This window comes from Eleginops maclovinus, chromosome 6 (assembly GCF_036324505.1).
Source record: "Eleginops maclovinus isolate JMC-PN-2008 ecotype Puerto Natales chromosome 6, JC_Emac_rtc_rv5, whole genome shotgun sequence".
NCBI lineage: Eukaryota > Metazoa > Chordata > Actinopteri > Perciformes > Eleginopidae > Eleginops > Eleginops maclovinus.
The window spans coordinates 2302535-2317821 of NC_086354.1; the positions used below are offsets into that span (position 1 = coordinate 2302535).

The 15287-nt window shown below is 42.3% G+C and overlaps 1 protein-coding gene across 1 annotated transcript in view; it reads right to left on the bottom strand.

Annotated features, from left to right (window-relative positions):
* Positions 1–15287, bottom strand: part of LOC134865453 (disks large-associated protein 1-like) — a 138582-nt gene that overhangs the window by 42376 nt on the left and 80919 nt on the right. Inside the window, exons 5-6 of the mRNA XM_063884976.1 lie at positions 14623–14818; positions 9611–9902 (exon numbers count right to left, since the gene is read on the bottom strand). Of these exons, the coding sequence (XP_063741046.1) occupies positions 9611–9902; positions 14623–14818 (488 nt within the window). The remainder of the gene's footprint in view (positions 1–9610; positions 9903–14622; positions 14819–15287) is intronic.

Consider the following 15287-nt stretch of genomic DNA (forward strand, 5'->3'; position numbering starts at 1 on the left):
TCTTCCCATCCTCTGCCATCCAGTGGAAAACACCATAAATGCTTCTGTTGCCTCTGGTGTGGTACCATCAAGCTTTAAAGTGGCAGCAGTCATCCCCACTCTCAAAAAGCCAGGCTCTGACCCAGACGACCCCAACAACTACCGTCCAATCTCCAACCTCCCTTTCCTCAGCACAATCTTGGAAAGAGCAGTGGCTGCACAGCTTCAACATCACCTGTCCCACCATGAGCTCTTCGAACCCCTCCAATCTGGTTTTAGAACCCACTATAGCACTGAGACCGCCCTCATCAAAATCACTAATGAACTTCTGCTTGCTGCCGACAATGGCCTCATCTCCATCCTCATCCTCCTTGACCTTTCTGCAGCTTTTGATACAGTCTCCCATACCATCCATCTCCACCGCCTCTCTGAGCTCATCGGGCTCAGTGGTTCAGCACTGTCCTGGTTCCGGTCCTACCTCACAGACCGGAAACAATTCGTCACCCTAAATGGCTCCAACTCTCATACAGCACCCGTCAACCATGGCGTGGCCCTGGGCTCTGTGCTAGGTCCTCTACTGTTCACTATTTACATGCTACCCCTAGGTCATATCATCCGTAAACACGGACTCAACTTCCACTGCTACGCCGACGATACCCAACTCTATATCAGCACAAACCCCTCCTCCCAGCTCCCACCCACAAAACTTGTCAACTGCCTGCAGGAACTCAAATCATGGATGACCACAAACCTACTCAAACTAAACAGCAATAAGACAGAGCTCATGGTGGTGGCCCCTGCACCACTGCTCAAGAAAGTTGGTGACCTGGCCCTGATTGTGGATGGCTGCTCCATTTCCCCATTTCCTGAGGTGCGCAACCTGGGCGTCATCCTGGACTCCACTCTCTCCTTCCGGTCCCACATCAACAACATCACCAAGTCTGCCTTCTACCACCTCAGAAACATCTCACGACTCCGGCCTTCACTCACGCATTCAGTCACAGAGACACTCATCCATGCCTTCATCACCTCCCGTCTGGACTACTTCAACGGTGTCCTGTCTGGACTGCCCACCAAGGCCCTTAGCAGACTCCAGTACGTCCAGAACTCAGCTGCCAGGGTTCTAACCCACACAAAGCCCTGGCAGCATATCACTCCCATCCTCCAACAGCTCCACTGGTTGCCAGTCAAGTCACGCATCACCTACAAGATCCTCCTGCTCACCTACAAATCTCTCCATGGACTCTCACCACAATACCTCACAGATCTCCTCCACCCTTACACTCAGTCACGTTCCCTGCGGTCCTCTGACAAGGACCTGCTGGCCACTCCCCGCACCAGATTGCGTACTTTTGGGGACAGGGCCTTCTCTGCCAATGCTCCACGTCCGCTCTGCCCAATCCCTGCCCATGTTCAATAAGCACCTCAAAACATTTCTCTTCACTAAGTCCTTTGATCCCTAACCCCCACTCCGCTTTTCCCCTCCCTATTTGTAAAGCGACCTTGGGTACCATGAAAGGCGCTATATAAGTTTAAGTTATTATTATTATTACATTTCATTGTTTGCCATATCTTCATTGACCTGTGTTTTTCGTTTTGTTTAGCTTTTAAGGTTCTTTGTTTGTTTACATTAAAAATGTGGTATGAATACTTGTCTTTAGCATTTTCTTTTTGAATACTTAATAGTTTCACTATATTTCTATTCTGAATTCTTTTGCAACTTATTTCTTAGATTGTTTATGTTCGCACCACAAGACACCAAATCAAATTCCGTGTGTGTAAATCTACCTGGCAATAAACTGGATTCTGATTCTGATATAACTCACAATGTTGTAATATTCCATTAAGGTTGGTTTATTTTATAAAAAAAAGTTAGTATGGAGGAAGTCATGATGTCTGGTGAATGTAAAAACAAAAACGTGGATATTCAAGGCCCAAGGTCACATCCCACATCTTGTGTTGTTCATTTAGGACAGTAAACCACTTTAAAATACATAAATGAGTTATAAAAATATTGTTAACCTTTTATTATCATCATTTTTTTGTTGTTGATATCTTTGAGCCGGAGCCCCTTTGTTGAAGATTGAAACAGTGAGACAGAGGGGAGGACACTGCCTGAAATGTTCAGCTGACTCTGGATTCAAACCGGCTTACTAGGCAGCGGTGACTTCATATGGGTTGCCAGCTCTAACCACTGAGCTATGGTTAACCTTCGATATGGTTAACTGTATATACAACAAAGACCACCTTATGGTTAAATGGCCCTGTTAAAAGGGAAGTTGCAGTTAAATCCAGTTGTGTCCAGTCATTTAATGATTACTGTGACACAACAGCCGTTGCATTGCAATGAAATTTAGTGATAAACCATGGCCGAAGGCTTTTGCTAAACAAACATTTGGGGAGAGGCTATGGTGGTTGAATGGCGTGGACGGATGGGAAATCTTAAAACACGATGGCTCCAGCCTCGGGTACCACGTCCCATCTCTTGTTAACGCACGTCAACATATGGCCTGGCAAGTTTAATATTACAGTCATAAACTACGCCCTTTTCCTTGTACACAGATTCAGAAAAGTTAGATATGTGTTAACACCATATGGAAAGGGCTGTGTCCTAATTAAGTCCCGAAGGCTGCTGTGACAAACTCTTTAAAACTTATTTCAAAAAGTCTCAAAGTTATTGTTGTGAACCTAGCGTAATCAAATCAAAGACTCTGATCCAACTCTTTGGATTACCAAATTGCACAGGTGTTACTGACCAGGAAGACCTTCTACATACATTTACTACATACACAATCATTTGACAACTGGGCTTAATACGATACAATAATACTTTGCTGGTCAGATCAAGTATGAAATTTGACTTGTGTCACAGCAGCTCCATTAGCAACATCAACATGGACAGATATCAAGACACAATACAAGAAAAACAAACATTTAAGATAACATAACAATCACTGAGAGGAACATGCTGAAAGACCCTTCAGCTTGCATCAGTTCTGGAGCTCTGTGTTTACTGATGAATTGACTGGTGCACAAAGGAGGGCTTCAGTCAGACTATATTGAACCGTGGTGGCATGTATCTCCGATTAGATGGTACCAGGGTCTGATATGATGACGTTGTTGGACCGCCAACATGGTATGCTGACTCAAAATGTATCTGACAGGGTTGACCAACTATTCAACAAACACTTGTACCAGGTAGTATTGCAGAACACTCAAAGAGAAGGAAAGAGGTTAAAAGACAGAGCGCTGGACGTGAGAGAAATCAACAGACGTAGTAAACACTAATGGGAACAGTACAAGAAGACAGACAGGAAGTAATCACTAACAGGAACAGTATGGGCTGTGGCAGTGTATAAAGACTGGTTAAAGGGGTAGTTCAGAATTTTGGACATAGGATTTCATTTCCAAGTTAGGGTTAGCCAGTGTGCTATTCATCAGTGGAGACCATTTTCAACAAGTTTCATCCAGCTACAGATGGGCACCACAAAGTTTCAACAAATATCCAGTGCGAGATCCAGAAAGGAATCAACTGTGACTTGTTGCTGCTGGCTTGGACATCAACACACCGGCGGAGACTTAACTCAAGTGGCGAATGTGTAGTGATCATTTCAAACCAGGCGACTTCGAAAAACTGCGAAAGTTACTGACAACGAATGCGGTGCCATCCATCTTTCCAGATGCACCAACAGCTACTGATGAACAGGTAATAACTTTTGGTAGGCTACGCGCCTTTCATAACGTTAGCCTACTGATAGATTGAGACTGACAACATTAGTGGAGATAAGGTTACAGTTCAATGCATTGTGGAGAGTGACAACGTCAGCTAACGGTATAGATACACTCTTGGTAGAGACCTGGCTGGGCTAACTGCTAACTTTAGGTAATTGCTGATAGAAAAGTTAAGTAAGCTCGGAAAGTTTACATGCAAATTGCTAGCCTGTGTGCTTTCATGTACCAGTAACGTTATGTGTATAGCCTGGCACAGAGTAGAATTAGTAGGAGCTCACATGCACGTGGAATGAATCCCCTAGAGCAGGGGTTTTCAAATTGGGTGAATGTGAGCCTCCCCTAGAATAGGAAAGGATAGCGGAGGCCCCCCTTCCCCAAAATCCCATCCGCCTTCTCTAACCCACACACACCTCTGCAGTAAATGCCATCTTTTGTGTGTTCCAGGCAATGACGAGTTTCATTAACTGATCAAATGTAAATGTTTTTTAATATTGTATTTGAAGACATTTTATTTTCAAAACTTTTTAAAAAGCGCATTCATAAACGATCTTTGCAACAGCAAATACTTTCAAACTTCATGCAGGCCTAATTGACGTTACTTTTAAAATCACTGAACATCAGTAGGCCTATCCACAAGTCAACAAATCGACACGGTGTGTCAGGGCCTTAAGCGCACATTTGAAGATGCACATCTCGAATTGACAGCTCTCTGATCAATGAACGACAACGCTGGTTGTTCAACTGCATTGAGGGCATGTTATCAGATCGAGCAGATTCACATATTTTCATCACATTTTTTAACATTTTCAGCCACATAAAGCCTCACATTTAACCAAAAAACAAAATGACGCCATTCACGTCATTTGCGCTACAAGAGCGAAATCCACCCTATGGCCCAACCAATTTATGCATTCAAGACAACACAACTTTGAGTTTCAATTTACTCGTCCATATCAGTGGGAACAATGAGGCCGCGCTTTTGATGCGCAGAGGTGTTCGATGCGGGGCTGCACTGCCGAGAGAAATAAACGCAAGTCGTCCTCCACCTGCAGCCTTGATCTGTATTTGTTTTTTATCAGGGTCAGTGCGGAAAACCAACACTCACACAAGTAGGTGGAGGTGAAGGGGATTAGCTGTTGTGCGGGCGGGTAGAGGAACACAATACAAAAAATCTTCCTGCACCCTGAGCTCTTTGATAAACCGAACGTACACCATCAACTGAGCACAGTGTGCGACGTCAGTGGACTCATCTAGTTGAATAGCTTGAAAGGGGCTTTCACGAACACCGTCCAGGACCTGCTCTTTGACATCACAAGCCATGTCTGATATTCGTCGCTGGATGGTATTGTCAGAGATAGGGATCACGTCAAGTTTAGCAGCAGCTGCTTCTCCCAGCATCACTGAACCCATATCTCTAGCTGCAAGGAGTAGCAAAGTTTCGCCGATGTTATGGGGTTTGCCTGCCTTCGCTATACGTAGCGCGACACGATAAGATGCTTCTGTCGCCTTCATGTTAATCGGGCCAAACGACTGTATTATGCTTTTTTGTGACTGAAAATAATCACGCTTCCTCTCAAAAAACTCAATGGCTTGTTCGCTAAATTTGTGTGCTTAGTTTCAATGTGACGCCGAAGTTTGCATGGTGTCATGCTGTCATTGGCTAGCACCTCCTTGCAGACCACACACTGTGGCAGAGGTACAGCCTCGGACCCCGACCAGGTGAAACCTAACTTTAAGTAGCCTACTCAGGATCATATTTCCTACGTTTTTTGCTGGGTCCTGTCTCCTCCCTTAACTGCTAACTTCTGTTGAGTTGGGACAAGGAAACGATGCATTTTACAGCTAATACACAAACAATTACCGATCTCAATAGAGCTGCATACAGATGTGTACGTTATTTTTTCTTCGTGCGTCACACCTCCCCTGTGGCTCTTTGGCGCCCCCCAGGGGAGGCGCGCCTCACCTATTGAAAACCGCTGCCCTAGAGCATGATTTTATGCTAATGTTATGTACTGTAACTTTGAGGCAAAACGTATTGCATTGGCAACACACATCGGTATGTCTTTCAAACGTGGCCATATCTTGTTGATTGGTTAGTCTAATAAAATTCCTTCATGCACTGTATTCTGCTTCTGTAGCAATGACCGCGGCAGGAAAATAGACTATAATAGAGCCGGTAGCCTATTAGCAGCTACAGGGAACAAAGTATAAACTATGCTGCTGTTGAGACACTAGTCCCTCAAAATGCAATGCGACGCAGGGGTAGTTTTATTTCTAACATTAGTTTATTTGCCTCTGGTGTACTGTGGAGTCAGTAAGACTGTTTTTATTGGCAGGCTAGCATAAACTGTTGACTTGCCTAGCACCAGTGAACTCTACAACTAGAAGGACTGGATGACACGTGTTGAAAACGGTCTCCACTGATAAATAGCACACTGGCTAACTTGGAAATGAGGTCCTATATCCAAAGTTCTGAACTACCTTTAATGAAAATTAAAATGTGACCAGACTTGGAGAGTTACAGAAAACTTTGATCAATGCTGCAATCATTTTAAGTTGTTGTCGACGTTGTTCCAGCTGTTGGTACACCGTGGAACAAACTATTTTTAACAGCGGAAGCAGTAATTATTAAATCAATAAAATCATTTTTAATTAATACTGTGAGTAAATTTGTAGATTCTTATTCTGTCATTGCTACAGAAGCAGAATACAGTGCACGAAGGAATTGTATTAGACTAACCAATCAACAAGATATGGCCACGTTTGAAAGACATACCGATGTGTGTTGCCAATGCAATTTTGTATGCCTGGATGCACATTATCCCGTACGTATCTGATGTTAGTGCACAGTATCAATGATATCTTCTCTTGGTAGCAACAACAGGCAGCAACAACTGAACAAATGCCTTACCGTTCATTCCTTTTAACAGGCAAATCACATGTTTCCTATTGTGTTTTCTTTTTCTTGTGGGTTCGAACTTGTGTTTGATCAAAGATATCACACTGTACAATTGGTCAACAAATAGTCCTGTGGTGATAATACTTTGTTGCACAATAGGCCTGAATGGATAATTCAGTTCAGTGGACATTGGAGCAACATTTATGAGCACAATGTCCAGTCATGTGGATGCTAACCATCTACTGTACTGTGAGACTGCAGAAGAATGTGCGAGTGTGTGCATGAGTGAATAAAATATACATACACATTGGGGCCTATCCGCATTTGTGTGTCCATTTATCCTCTTGGTTAACTCTATAAGAAATTCCCAAAGGAGCAGTAAATGTAGGTCATCCCCAGTTGAGCACTGAAATAAAAAACACCCTAACACCAAACAGCCGACACCGAGTCCCCCGTGGCATCCACTCTGGCATGTTCTCATCTGAATACCACGCATAAAGACATGCTCTTTTTTGCCTTTACAAGATTATCTCTGCAAGATTTTTGCTTCATTGTTACAGTGCGCTGCAGAGTGCAGTTATGCACATAACTGCAACCCCAAGCATATTATAATTCTTCCTCCTGTTATGTGTGCAACTGCATGATGTTGTGTTGCACTGTGAGTTCTGTCAAATTGCCTCTGAGCACACAGCAGCACCATGGCTGATCCGGTGCAGTCACTAGACACAGAGTCAAATTTAAAAAGGGGACTGGCTTTTTCCCTAAAGGGATCTCTGCAGTAAGACGAGTTATCTGTTTGTGTAATCTACAAAACTGCAGTCCAGATTAAAAAGAAGACAATAACAAAATGATTTTTGATCCCAGATAAACCAGTGGCCTACATAGTCTCAAGAGGAAATCATGATTGACTTGTACAACCAAGTCTTTTCCTGTTTGGTAGGCAAGTGTTACACATTGGCCTCCATGTGTGTATTAACCAAATCATCTCTGATAGGAAGACCTTCTAGTTTTTCTTTTTGCTTCACACTGAAAAAACAGAAAACCTGTCTTAATATGAGGTTCAACTTTGTTGACATAAGACATTTAATTAAAGTCAATGTTTCAGTTTATTCAGTGCAGCACTTCACCACTGACTACAGGGTTTTTAAAGCCTGTCAATGACAATTATTTTTGATGAATTCCTTTCAAGCTCGAAAACAACATTCTGAACACAGAATAAAGAGATACAGTATGTACAAAGAGATTTCTTCTTAGAGTTCTAATAAGTTTGTAGTACAGTTCAAGTTCATCCATTGTATTTTGTGACTTTAGAAAATGAGAACTTTGGAGTAATTCAGGGGGAAAATGTGACGGTCCATCTCATGAGACTCCGTAGAAAGAAGTCACTTGAAAATGGAGGCCAGATAATTGTCAGCTTTGTTGAGAGAACTGGGAAGCTGATTCATTTGGCACGTCGTGTTATCACATATCAGAACACTGTTCCCAGACGCAGGCAGCAGTGTGCTTGTTACTCATAATGATTAGCCAATGATATAACAGCACATGTGAGGATTAAACTAAAGCCAGGAAAAAGAAAATTGGAAAAAGCAAAGAAGCCAAAAATAGAGAAAGTCAGGGTTAAAAGGTAATACAGTTAATCATTGTATCCAGTGATGGAATGTGTCCTCGGTGGTGCACGGTGAATGCAAGAGATTCGGTGTCTTTGCTGAGTCGTGGCACTGGAATGCATCTATTCTCTGAGATGAGAAACGGAGCGTTCTTTAAAAGAGAAAAAGGACAAAGCCTTGTTGAACTGAGCAACCTGAGTGGATGGCAGACCTCCCTTTTTAAATTGAGCTCACTATCTACAATGAACCAAAGCTTGCAAGGAAAACTGGCTTGTAAATGCAAATGTCTGAAAAGATGAAACATTTTGAAGTGAAACTAAAGCTTCCAAGAGGCAAATTAAGGAAAGTGTGTGAGGAATGAAACACCAGTATTTCTGGGAAAATGTTACGTAACTCACATCACTGATCACATGCTTTCAAAATGTAGCTGCCATTGAGTAGGAAAAGAACCTGCTGTCACTTTCCTGAGGTGACCGAATTACAGGTCACCTGCAGTCGAGCCCAAAATGTCATGTGATGATACTCTCAGTCAGAGGTTTTTTACATTTTTGCTCATATTGTTAATATTAATCCAAATCTGCATAGTAACATACATCTGAAATACTCAAGTAAAGAATAATTGCTTCAAAATTGTGCAGGACAGGAGTTTGGAATGGCTGGATTACCCCAGACGACGTACCAGCATTTCTTTAGTCCAAGGTACTGTTGTCAGTGGGAGTGATATTTACTTCTGAGTTACATTTTATAATACTAATATCATCTTACGGTTGAGTGTACAGCAGCAGACTCTGGTATAAAAAACGTTACCCTAACCTGAAGGTACAAAGACAAATATCAACACATTCAGACTGAATGAGTTCCCTCCTCTCCCCCCTCCTTCTCCGCCACGGCCCCAATCCCCCCGGCCATAACATCAACAGTCACGTCTTCCAGTACTACAGTGATTCATCCAACTACTGGCGATTCAACGGACACAAGACGTTCCTCGTCATCTGAGACGACAACATCAACCCCCGACCTGGCCCACTACATCCCCATCCTCTAACTTGATGGCTATCCATGAGCCAACGTGGAGCACCTCCTCAGAATCTGCCAGGACTCCCCACCCTACCACCTATGACAATTGGCACTTAGCAATAAAAAACAGAACCCCAAACACACCGTCCAAGAATATACATCACCAATATGTCCCCAATACAGATGTTTCTTTCTCCCTCTTCAACTTTTCCCCACCTCCCACTTCAACACAGCAACAGAACCTCACATTAATCAACAACACCAGAGACAAACCCTTTCCAACACTCACCGCCCTACAGCAAGACACATTCAACACACAAGAGGATCCTCTCACTTACCCAGACTGAACATACATTCCTGGCTGTCAGAGCCCTACCTGTGCTGCTCTGGATGGTCCTGACGGTGGTGGCAGATGTGCGTGGTGGGGAGGCGGGCAGCAGGAGCAGTGGCCTCCCCCCCTCTCCTTCCTCGTCCCCCGAACAACCCTGGTCGATTGCCCGCACATAACTGTGGCTCCGCATCCGGAAGCATCCCGGCATAGGCAGGGTGTCCATGTTGTCTATGGCGTCCATGCGGTTCATGGCGGCCTGCATGGCCTGTGCCTGCATTTCGCTGTAGACCTGCTCACACACCTGCTCGATCTGCCCATTCACCTCCACCTCACTCAGCTGGAGGAGGAGGGAGGGAGGACATCAGAGAGAGAAAGAGGGAGAAACACAGAGGACGATAAAGAGGACGATAATTGGTGAAACTTTCAGACTGGTGCTAATTCTGTATCTGTTTTTAAAGGCTACCTATTGCTAGTCAAAGTTTCAGCTGGAATATATGCTGGGCATTCAGTTCAAAACAACTTTAAGGAGGGTATGCTTGCTGATATCTGCTTGATTCCTTGGTTTGAGTGTTATTGGTTGTTGACTACAGGTTTGAAGCACCGAATATGGCATCTTGGTTCTTTGGAATCAGGAGTGACACGAAAGGCTTGAGTTAAGTATAAAAGAAAAAGCTGAACAAGACATTTTTTTGGGTGACCATGTAGTTACAATTAGTTTTACATTTCATAAACGAAATCGTGGACAAAACCTCAACCACACAACATTGTTAGAGTGACCTGTCAATCACAACGTAACCACGCCCTAATGTATACTTTGCCTTATCTTAAGCAATAAATATTTTTCTGTATTGAAGGAGACTTGAGACCAAACTAGATGAAGCTAAAACACAGTCAGGAATAGAGTATTTATAGCTATTTATCAATAGGTGATTTAAAGGCATATCTGCATTAGCTTCACTTTGCAGATACAGGTATTGTTGCATGGTGAACATTTTTTGAACACAGTGCAACTTTGTAAGCAGGGCTGGATTAAGGCCATCGCTGAGGCAGCTTTACAACTGTTTCATTGAGGTCTTGCTTCTTGAGGATTGGTGCTTTAGAAAGGACTGGAGCTGTGGGTGGAGTCTGCTGAAATTGAAGGGGCAGGGCCAATGTAGAGTATGGGAGGGGCTTATGATAGAGGGGGCTTTTTCCATCCAGTTCTGGGCTGAAGCCATGGATGAATAAAGGGAATACAGTGCCAGAGGCGGGCCCTAGTTCATTCCTATGAGAGCTGCTTAGTGGCGCATGAAGACAAAATGACGCTTTAAAGAGCAAAATTACCCTTCATGCCTGTCTCTTGGGAGCGAAAGTACTCGTACATGGGCCCATAAAACATGCGCAGTTGAGTTTTCCCTTAAGCCCTGCCTCTAATCTCCAGCTCTCAGCTCAGTCTGATGAGTAGAGAGGGAAAATAACTCTGGATTCAGCTTTTAGGGCATTTTACATCTTTAAGACTCATATCATTAAAATAAGGGCTATAAAGTGTTCGTGCGGGGTAGTTCATTTAGCAAAAAAAAAAAAAAATCCGCTGAATAACAGATGTCTTTTTCCCTATGTAAGTCAATGGTAAAAAGCACTTTTGGGCCCAATGACGTCATGGACTGACACGGAAGTTGTAGTTTGGCCACTACAAAAATGTGCTCCACCGTCCGGCGCACTTCGTGGGGGCTCGTCTGGGACGAAGGGAAAGGATTGCTACAGGGGGCTGGACCGTAACCGCCATTGTTGGTTAATTATTACGTTTTTGACACCACATGGCACCACTTGAGTTTCCGTCTGCACCCTTCTTATCTAAGGGTGAAGCCGGGAACAGTGGATGTGGTGCCACTTGGAGCTCCTGTTGCCAGAGAAGCTATTACTAAACCAGAACAAGTACCACTCAAAAAGCAGCTCATACTTGAGAACAACCTTGTGGACATATCTCTTTCTAGCACATCCAGTTACTGAAGAGGTGGGAATCGAATCTGCTCTCCAAGTGATAGTCCTAACCCCTGCTTCATCTCATATACTGACGACTCACACTTGTGTTGTTATCCTTATTAAATATGTTAAATAATAATAAATAAAGCTGCATCCTAAACCAATTGTCAAAAGTGCCTTGCAGACATAAATACACGTATAAATACATACAGTCTAATAATTAGAGTTTGGAGCTTTGATGGTTACAAAAACACATGATAAACACTAAGATGCTGTAGTTGTTCACTGTGTATGGTGTTGTGTGATGACAGAGAGAAAGGTTCTCTAAGCGGAGATTAGAGTTTCCAGTTTCTGAACAGACTTGCACTTATCGTAAGGACAGCTGCGTTACTGCAAATTAGGAACTGTCAAACTTGATTAAACTGTTAAGAAAAAAAGTTTAGAAATGAATGAGGATACTACTGCTGTGCCATCTGCATGTAGAATTACACACAGCCCTTCTCTTGAATTTCAGATCTCATCTCGGTGCCTTTGGTTTCAAGAAATTGCAAAACCAGGTACAAATGCAAGTAAAAAATAGAACTGATGCTGGGAAAAACTGCATAGAAATGAAAACATTGAATGCTCTATAACCAATAGACCTAACACCATGGTGTCAAATGTCTTCTCTTTCAATCTGATGCTAAGAAGAGACATTCTTGCTTTCTTTCTCTGTCTTTGCATAACCAAACAACCAGCAGGGATTTTATTTGTAATTCTAAAGCCCTTTTTCACTGAGCTCAGTGATTGGAATCCCACTGATTCACATTGACTCGAACTGAAAACAAATGAAATTCTCAACTGCAACACAGAGCATATGGCGGGAAGGTATTTAACTGGGGGTTTTATGGTTGCATCCATGCAGAGGAGGATAGTGAAAATGTTAATAGAGGCAATTCAGTGTGGTTAATGGTAATTAAGGACAGGTTCAGGATAGTGGAGCGGAGGTTCAAGGTGAGGTTAAGGAGGGACAAATGAAGGCTTTTGGAGCACAGCTTTATTTCATGCGCGGAAGAAGAAAATCTTTAACAGTAGCCTGACAGGAGAGAGTGAAATAGAGTCAAATAGGTGATGTAATAAAGTAATGTCTAATCTAAGGCTACCAAAGATGTTGCCAACACCAAGTTGTTTTTAATTGCCTCTCAACATGACTGAACAATATTAAAGTTTGGATCATGGGTAAGCTGCCATTGTATAGGCCAGGCAGATTCATCTGTGTTTTAAATGTAGGAACAAGAAATCCATAACCATCAGAGCTGCTTGCAGTTTCTTCAATAACCATGTGGTCACAAATGATCCCCTACATAAGTAATAATAAGATAGATAAATATTCAAAGAAAATACAACAAATGGGATGCATTTTGGCCTCGTCTGCCGTATGTTTTCTTATTGTCAACAAATAGCATAAGAAGACCCCAACCAACATCTCTCAATACTTCTGATGTCACTTCCTGTCTGCTCTCGGCTCGTGGGTCCTTAGGAAGAAGTTCATCTTTATGGATTAATGGTCAAAAATGTACAAGATTATTTAATAAAAAGGCTTGGTAACTTTCCAGAAGCAGTGGGAAACAGTTCTAAAACATGTTACTCTTTTTGACAATCATAGAGCTTTACGCCACACAGTAATCAGATATATCTGGCTTAAAGAAACACACAAATTGTGAGTCAGATAACTAGGATATATTTTGTGTTGGTTTGTGTCTAATGAGATTTGTTGACAAAAACAAAATGTATAGAATATCACCAGTCACAGCCTTTGACTCTTATACTTCAGAACACACAAATAGTATTCAAACCATTTTCAAACAATGACAGGTTCACTGTTTTTCAACCAGAACTGTGTCCTAATATTTATTATAGGCATACGCAGTGGTAAAAGGAAAGGTGTGTGTACTGTGGGCTACATTAGCTACTTCAGGTTATACCAGTGATTTTATAATAGAGTATACTCAAAGTCACAATGCTATTACATTTGGAAGGATTTGAGTTGGCTAATCAAATATGTCCACATAAATGAAGCATTGCTTTTTTTACACGTCAGACGACAAATAAAAGCCTACTTTAAGTCAGCTCACGTGACTCTATAATTGTTTTAAGGTTGTGATAGGGTATATGCCAGCCTTTATTATCAATAACAAGCTTTAGAGCCAACAAACTAAATAGTACTTGAATCAATGTTGGTGTATTTAAAGGAAGATTTTTAAAAAAAGCTCCACGTCCCAGAATGCTCCAGGCGCATGCTATATAATACTTATTGCCACCAAAATGATGGCAAACATGGACAATAAGTATGTCCCACACATACCTGGTTAATGTTCTGTGAACTAAATATTATGGGTGGGGGAGATAGTCGATACAGCATGGTACCGTGATACTTTGTGTTGCGATAATGTATCGATACACAGATGCAAAGTATCGATATTTTATAGTTTAAACTATTCATATTGCAAATCCAAAATAACGTTTTTGTTAACAATTGCTTTTTCAATCCACTAAATGGTGCTGAACTTTTTCTTGTGCGGTCATGGCCATGGGTAAAGTCAGTGGGATTGGTGGGAAGTTAGTCAAAACAAAGATGGAGTCAGCGGAGAAAGAAATCAGAAATGCGTCATATCGCAATACTTAGCATATCTTAGAATTGCAATACCATCATATCGTGGCTTAAGTATAGCGATAGTATCTTATCGTGGGGACCCTGGTGATTCCCAGCCCTACCAAATATATTTTGGACGCTACGACTCCTGAATCACACTTTGGCAATGTTGAATTATGTATTGAATATTAAGAATATTAAGAGTTGGAAAACAGTGAACCCGTCCTTTAAAGATAGTGAAAGACAGAAAATAGGCGACATGACCACATCCCAGATGAATAAATCAGACAAATATCTGAAAAGCTATGGCATAAAATGGAAGTCAATGATTTATTTGAAGTGGAAAACATTACACCCCACATACCACACATCACATCCATCCAAGTCTAAATGTGGTGTGTCTGGTAAGATGACTGGGTGGGGAATACTGTAAATATAAAAGGCAGCAGTGTTGGCAACTAACCTGACTGATGGTGCTCATGGCCCTCATGTAGCTTTCATTGCGTGAGCGGTATTGGGGTGAGGACAGCAGCGATTTGGGGTCGAGCAGGGTTTTGGGGTCCAGGGTATCCACGCTTCTATTGATTGAAACCTCACTCACCGCACGAAGGTAACTGTGGCTCCTGATCTGCAGTTTTGGAGAGTGCTCCGTGGAAATCCTGACAGAGGGACGACAGGGACGTAGAGTTAAGACACATTTAGTCAACAAAACAATACTCCATTTCAGTCAGAGAAGTGGTCCCCATCAATGTTACAAAGAAAACACATTTTTCAACCATGGCTCAGTAGTTCAGGGTTTCAGTTACTTATTCACCCACATTATTATAACATTTAATCTAGTAGCTTATATTTGAGCCTCCTAACTGTGACAACATTCGACCCACATACAAGCCAACAGCAGTTAATCTAGCACTGATGCTAACAGTGCTAACGAAATATTGGATAGCAACAGTTGTTTAAGCACCTGTGTCAACATAGCGCCTTTTTTGGGGAACCAGCATCTTTTTTCAGTTGTTTTCAATGAGCAGAGAGCGCATGCCATCGTTTTAACTGCGTCGATAAAAGCACTTGAAGTGTCTTTGTTCTGAGTGAACCACCATTTTCATGTAACCGATCCAAGCCACAGTC